Consider the following 7,374-nt stretch of genomic DNA (forward strand, 5'->3'; position numbering starts at 1 on the left):
CTCTTTATCGTCTTGATACTGGTCTTTGCAGATCTTACTTTTGAGCATGGTATCTAGCGTCTTCTGTTTAACAAGATTCTTTAGACAGGCGACGTTCAATTTGCGCCTACAAAACCTGCGGCTGAGCTTCCTTCTGCTGGCAATGTTTATGTTCATTATAGATCAGATTAGACGATGGTCCGACCAACAGTCTTCGGCGCTAGTCACAATCACGTAGTCAATTAGATGCCAATGTTTCAAATTGCGATGCATCCAAGATGTTTTAAATTTCTTCTTCTGTCGAAACAGGGTGTTGGTAATAATAATCTCATGCTCTTTGCACTTTGTGAGAAGCATCAAGCCATTTGAATTCATGTTGCCCACACCTTCTTTCCCAATGGTGCCAGTCCACATTTCACGATTTCTTCCGACTCGTGCATTGAAATCACCAAGCAACACTAACTTGTGTTCCTTGGGGACTCTTGCAAGTAGACCATCTAAATCTGAATATAACTTTTCTTTCACAAGATCTTCGGCATCCAGTGTAGGAGCGTAAGCACTGATGATGGTCATAGTCTAGAACAAACATGAGACATTTGTTAACTCCCACTGGGGAAACTGACATACTTTCCAGAAGGTTGTTCCTGATGGCAAAACCAACTCTATGCAATCTTTTCTCCTGGCTGGCCATGCCTTTCCAAAATAAAATGTATTCGCCCCCCTTCTTTCAGTTGTCCCTCATCTGCTCCTCTTGTTTCTGCAAGGGCAGCAATGTCAATGTTGTATTGTGCCAATTTGTGTTCAATGATGGCAATACGTCGTTCTGGTCTTTTACTGTCCTTATTATCCTAATGGTCCAAGTTCCAAAAATTAAGTGTTTACGTTTCAGTTTTCGACCGCATGAAAGGTGATTCTGCTGACTGTGGTAAGCCAGCCAGAATTTTGTGAGATGGGCTATGTTTGGGACACATTTTCTACCCCCTTCACAAGCTATGTGGGGTAAGCTGAGTGGTTCCTTAAGAGGGCTGCTTAGTCGTGAATATAGGTGCCTTTTTTTTTTTTTTTTTTTTAAATGTCCTGCCCAGCTTCTCGGGCAAATCATATAGCAGATGTAGATGCCCATATCGGCTGTTCAGATTTACTTTACAAAAGAGAAGTGTAGGATACTTCTCTTGTTGCCTTACTTGTATTTTGACTTTATTAAATGTATTTATATTATCATTTGGTGCAGCCGGGCCGGAGCAGGAGGGGATAGAAAGAGAGAAAAAGGAAGACCGAGGGGGGAATTGTGGGGACAAGAGGGGGATTAGACAGAGAGACAAAAACAACAACAGCAAACACAACAACAACAGAGCAACATCAGCAAATACGACATGTACAAATATGATGGTAAAAGTAATAGCAAATAAGCAGTTAGCGAAAATAAAAAATAAAAAATACAGAAATGACAATGAGCAGTATTACACTAAAAATGGAGCAATATGAATACCAATAGAAATAGTGCTATTGATAATAAACAATACCAATACTTTACCTTTGTTATCAACAATACAATTGTTCAAATGCAACAATACATATACGTAATGATAACTTGAGATACGAAAGAATGCAGAAAAATGGAGGGGAAGAAAGAGAAGCAACCTACATTAACCTTGTAGATTGTTATAGTAACAATAGGTTAAGCTTTGTCAGTGTGCCATGTGTTATACCCAGTTTACTCTAGGGCAACAACGTTAATATATGTTTGATGAAACGTGATTATGTGCATGAGTGTATGTGTGCATATGTACTTGTATATGTACAGTATGTGTATATGTTGATGGAAGCACGATCTGTCGGGATTTCATGTGTGTACAGCGAATGTATATGTACAGTATGTGTATACAGTATGTGTGTTTGAACAGTGAATGTATATGTACAGTATGTGTGTTTGAACAGTGAATGTATATGTACAGTATGTGTATATGTGTGTTTGTACAGTGAATGTATATGTACAGTATATGTATGTGTGTGTTTGTACAGTGAATGTATATGTGTAGTATGTGTATGTGTGTGTTTGTACAGTGAGTGTATATGTACAGTATGTGTATATGTATGTTTTTACAGTGAATGTATATGTACAGTACGTGTATACAGTATGTTTGTATAATGAATGTGCGTGTGGATGTACGAACTTTGAGTGTGTAAATATGTACTGTATTTATTTGTATATGTATGTGGGAGCGTAGGTACCTATGTATGTCTGTATGTATGTGTGTGAGTATATGTGAATTTGCATGTACAATACATTTGACTCCCAGTGTGTGCGGGAGCCAGAGTACGGCCCCAGCCTCCCCGAGAGCCCATCCCACAAACAGTAGGTGTGGTGCCCAGGGAACCAGGGGCCACCGCCCCCACGCAGCCAAGCCGGACAGCGACAGGAACCCCAGAGCCTGGCCCACCGCACCGCCCACAAGGGCCAGCAGCAGGCCGCAGACAGACGCACCCGGCAGAGGACAAGGCACGAGAAAAGCAGGGGGCAGCCAGACCCCAAGCCAGCGAGAGACCACACCCCACACGGACAGAAAGGCGGGACGCCCCGCCCGAGGGGCCCGGAGATCCCCCGCAACCGGACGGGAAGACCGCCCCCGCCCCACCGGCAACAGGGCCCCCACGAGCGCCCCCCCCCCCCAGAATATTTACATTAGGTCAGGAAAAAACAGAGGCTATTTCATCCCTACAAGCCTGTTTTGCAGGTTTCTCTGCTCTTCAGGGGCAGAGAAACCTGCGAAACAGGCTTGTAGGGATTTTTTCCTGACCTAACGTATATTCCGCACTACCTCGGTATTGAGCACTGTATAACGGATAAACCACAGAAACATCGAATATATACAGAATATTTATATAGACATATGTAATTATACTCATACAGTCTATACATATATATGTATACATATATATATATATATACATAAGAAAATTATGTCTATTAGCGTGAGTTAGCAGCATTAATTATTCATGTTGACACATTAACAAATGAAACATCCTGTGTATCCATGTTTATTAGTCTGTAACACTTCAAACAAATAAGTGTTCATATGACTGTAGCTTTTAACACCACAGTGGATGTTCTCTGCAAATGCATACAGCCACTTCATTTATACAGTATGTATGTATCGCATGCATCTGATGCAGGTTGTTGCATATGCAATATGATGTTATGAACAGTGACAATAAAGTTGACTTTCATCCAAGTAAAAGTTATCCCTGGCCAGTCAGACTCTCTTCCATCGTCTCCGTGTCCTCGTCCTCTTCCATCTCTGTCGCCGTGCACATTGCCGCGGGCTTCTCGGCGTCCTGTTGCGCTCTCAGCACACTGGCAGTGGCCAAGTTGTAGATGTCACTTGAGGATTTGATCATGCGGATAAGCATGAGGCCCCGGTGCAGGCGCAGTCCTCCTTTCTGGCTGCGAGACGTATAAAGTTTCCCCAAAGATGTGTAGAAAATCCTCATTGCCTGGCTGCTCACCTCCATATCTACTAATATACAACAAAGAATGTTTTAATAAATATATGTCTATATTATATAAGTATATTGTATGCCCCTCTGCGCATACTGATGAGGGAATTTAGTGCTTAGCTTAGTTTGTAAGTGTATTTAATGCCAAAGTTCCCTCATTTAGTAATATTCTATCTGCATGTTTATCACTTTTGATGTTGTGCCTTTATGTGCTTATCTGGTGATGTCATCACCCTCCTGCCATTTATTTTATAATAATTACATCTAACCAGTCTCCTTATAGTCTAAGTTCCCCAATACAAAAAAATATATATAGTAAATAGTTCACCCTGGAGACCTGCTGCGGATATGGGTACGGCCTGGCGCGAGATTTACACCACAAAAAATATAAATAGTAAATATTTTTTTATCAAAAACACAAATATTTTTGCGTCATCTGGAAGCTATTTTTTGTATTTCAATGCTAATGCTATCATGCTAACGACTGTTATGCTGGCTAGCTACTCGTGTTTGTAGAGTGCTTTAAATATGTCACATTTTTAAATACTCTCAACATACCTTAATTGGCTTGAGGAGCTGTTTGGTTAATTTGTGAATTATACAGTAAGATTTAAAGGGATGTGCTTGTTATGAAACCGTTCTTTCACATTGCGGACTTGTTGTCAAATCGTGTCAGTGACGTCACAGAAAGAAACTCGCTCACGCCTGTGACGTCACACAGGCACCCGTTTACGTGTCCGGGTGTCAAAAACAGTTAATGTCTATTAAGTCACCAAAATACTTTAATGTAGGCATCACTGTGCGTTTTATGTTGTGTTTTAAAAAATATTATTACTGATTGGCTATCGTTTACCTTGGATGAGGTAAATTGTGAAAGAAACATGATGGCTTTCGATTTATCCACTGGTCAAACATGCAAAAATTACTACACTTCCTGAATACGCTGGTGTACAAACAATATTACATGATTTTGTAAACTTTATTATGAATGTTGTAGCTGCAGTCATCACCATGGAAACACTTGACAAGAAAGTCTTCTTCAGCTCTGTACTGCCATCCTCAGGTCAAGACTGGCTATTGCAATACACAGCACTGTATACAACGTTATGTACCACATTTAAGGTGTGTCGCCATTAACACTTGAAGTTCGATACTCTGGACAGAAAAAAACATAGTTTCTAGTTAAGTGCGGTTCAGTTAGCATGTACGCGTGCATTTTTGTTAACAGACCAAATCATGCTTAGTAACTTGGACTGTGACGTAATCATTCTGCGACATAACCCATGCGACCAAAACTCCTGACTTCCTGGTTTCCTAAACTCGTAAGTGTTGGACCGTTTACTTTGTATGAATTTATACAATCTGAGATGTAAAAGAAAAGGGTGTCAATACGTACTGTAAAAGGCTGTACCCTCATTAGGCAGCAAACGGGATCGATGTCACTCCTGAGCTAAAATATATCAAATATAGCAGTCCAGTGAACGCATCTCATCATTCTCCCGCAGATTGGCCTATCCCCGAAAATATCAAAAGGGCTCCCCAAAAAATAAATAAAACAATACAACACAACCTCCATAACCCTTGTGTGGTGTTCGGGTCTGTGGGACCCGTTTTCATTTGTTATTAAAAGAAAAATTATACAATTAATACATTTTTCAAACTGAGACTAACTGACTTTGTCTCATTTTCTGTGAAGAACATATATCAGAATACTAGGGGTATGGGGAAAAAATCGATTCGAATGCGAATCGCGATTCTGACGTTGTGCGATTCAGAATCGATTCTCATTTTAAAAAAATCGATTTTTATTTTATTTTTTTTATTTTTTTTAATTAATCAATCCAACAAAACAATACACAGCAATAAATAAATGGGTTATACTTGTATAGCGCTTTTCTACCTTCAAGGTACTCAAAGCGCTTTGACAGTATTTCCACATTCACCCATTCACACACACATTCACACACTGATGGCGGGAGCTGCCATGCAAGGCGCTAACCAGCAGCAGCAAGGGTGAAGTGTCTTGCCCAAGGACACAACGGACGTGACTAGGATGGTAGAAGGTGGGGATTGAACCCCAGTAACCAGCAACCGTCCGATTGCTGGCACGGCCACTCTACCAACTTCGCCACGCCGTCCCAATACCATAACAATGCAATCCAATTCCAAAACCAAACTCGACCCAGTAACACTCAGAACTGCAATAAACAGAGCAATTGAGAGGAGACACAAACACGACACAGAACAAACCAAAAGTAGTGAAACAAAAATGAATATTATCAACAACAGTATCAATATTAGTTACAATTTCAACATAGTAGTGATTAAAAATCCCTCATTGACATTATCATTAGACATTTATAAAAAAAAAAAAAAAAAAGAACAATAGCGTCACAGATTGATTGATTGATTGAGACTTTTATTAGTAGGTTGCACAGTGAAGTACATATTCCGTACAATTGACCACTAAATGGTAACACCCGAATAAGTTTTTCAACTTGTTTAAGTCGGGGGTCCACTTAAATTGATTCATGATACAGATATATACTATCATATATACTATCATCATAATACAGTCATCACACAAGATAATCACATTGAATTATTTACATTATTTACAATCAGGGGTGTGGAGGGGGGGTGGGGGGAGGGGTAGGATATGGACAGCAAGTAGTGGACATAGAGAGGGAGAGATCAGAAGGCATAAGAAAAAGTATCTGCATTTGATTGTTTACATTTGATTATTAGCAATCCGGGGAGGGTGTTAGTTTAGGGTTGTAGCTGCCTGGAGGTGAACTTTTATTGCGGTTTTGAAGGAGGATAGAGATGCCCTTTCTTTTATACCTGTTGGGAGCGCATTCCACATTGATGTGGCATAGAAAGAGAATGAGTTAAGACCTTTGTTAGTTCGGAATCTGGGTTTAACGTGGTTAGTGGAGCTCCCCCTGGTGTTGTGGTTATGGCGGTCATTTACGTTAAGGAAGTAGTTTGACATGTACTTCAGTGTCAGGGAGGTGTAGTGGATTTTATAGACTAGGCTCAGTGCAAGTTGTTTAACTCTGTCCTCCACCTTGAGCCAGCCCACTTTAGAGAAGTGGGTAGGAGTGAGGTGGGATCTGGGGTGGAGGTCTAGAAGTAACCTGACTAGCTTGTTCTGAGATGTTTGGAGTTTAGATTTGAGGGTTTTGGAGGTGCTAGGGTACCAGGAGGTGCATGCGTAATGGAAAAGTGGCTTACACTTGCATCGCTTCTCATAAGCTTGACAACACACTGTGTCCAATATTTTTACAAAGATAAAATAAGTCATATTTTTGGTTCATTTATAGTTAAAACAAATTTACATTATTGCAATCAGTTGATAAAACATTGTCCTTTACAATTATAAAAGCTTTTTACAAAGATCTACTACTCTGCTTGCATGTCAGCAGACTGGGGTAGATCCTGCTGAAATCCTATGTGTTGAATGAATAGAGAATCCTTTTGAATCGGGAAAAAAATCGTTTTTGAATCGAGAATCGTGTTGAATTAAAAAAAAAAAATCGATTTTGAATCGAATGGTGACCCCAAGAATCGATATTGAATCAAATAGACAGGAGGAGGACAGAGTGTAGGTACACAGAACATCAGAGGGTCAAATGTGCGAGAAAATGAGAGCAGACAGTGTTGACAAACAATGTTGCAACCTTGTGTGGGAACCGCAGGTGCAGAAACACAAAAGATGAATCCCTGTGGGATGCAGAAACTGGCAGATAAATTTTCTGTGCAACGTTCATATTGTTGTTACTCAGCCAGCGTTTGTGGGTCTGATGGAGATATATATATATATATATATATATATATATATATATATATATATATATATATATATATATATATATATATATATATATATATATA

General features: G+C 39.8%; 1 protein-coding gene and 1 long non-coding RNA gene across 4 annotated transcripts in view; one reads left to right on the forward strand and one right to left on the reverse strand.

Annotated features, from left to right (window-relative positions):
* Positions 1 to 3,009: 3,009 nt before the first annotated feature.
* On the reverse strand, positions 3,010 to 4,975 carry LOC133642273 (immediate early response gene 2 protein-like). Of its 3 annotated transcripts, none has more exons than XM_062036378.1 (2): positions 4,874 to 4,975; positions 3,010 to 3,494 (listed from the first exon to the last, which is right to left on the reverse strand). In XM_062036378.1, exon 2 carries the CDS (start codon positions 3,490 to 3,492, stop codon positions 3,220 to 3,222), a length of 273 nt encoding a protein of 90 aa, XP_061892362.1. In that variant the 5' UTR covers positions 3,493 to 3,494; positions 4,874 to 4,975; the 3' UTR covers positions 3,010 to 3,219. The 3 variants fall into 3 exon arrangements, with proteins under 3 accessions (XP_061892362.1, XP_061892360.1, XP_061892361.1); XM_062036376.1 differs by lacking the exon at positions 4,874 to 4,975 and adding an exon at positions 4,036 to 4,172; XM_062036377.1 differs by lacking the exon at positions 4,874 to 4,975 and adding an exon at positions 4,036 to 4,158 and having other exon boundaries at positions 3,010 to 3,497.
* LOC133642274 (uncharacterized) overlaps positions 4,674 to 7,374 on the forward strand; it is an 88,024-nt gene continuing 85,323 nt past the window's right edge. The window contains exon 1 of the long non-coding RNA XR_009824490.1: positions 4,674 to 4,799. This is a non-coding gene — a long non-coding RNA (uncharacterized LOC133642274). The remainder of the gene's footprint in view (positions 4,800 to 7,374) is intronic.

Source organism: Entelurus aequoreus, linkage group LG25, assembly GCF_033978785.1.
Source record: "Entelurus aequoreus isolate RoL-2023_Sb linkage group LG25, RoL_Eaeq_v1.1, whole genome shotgun sequence".
NCBI classification, from domain to species: Eukaryota; Metazoa; Chordata; class Actinopteri; order Syngnathiformes; family Syngnathidae; genus Entelurus; species Entelurus aequoreus.

Coding starts and splice junctions, on each gene's coding strand:
- LOC133642273 (XM_062036378.1), bottom strand. CDS start 3,492: ATGGAGGTGAGCAGCCAGGCAATGAGGATTTTCTACACATCTTTGGGG.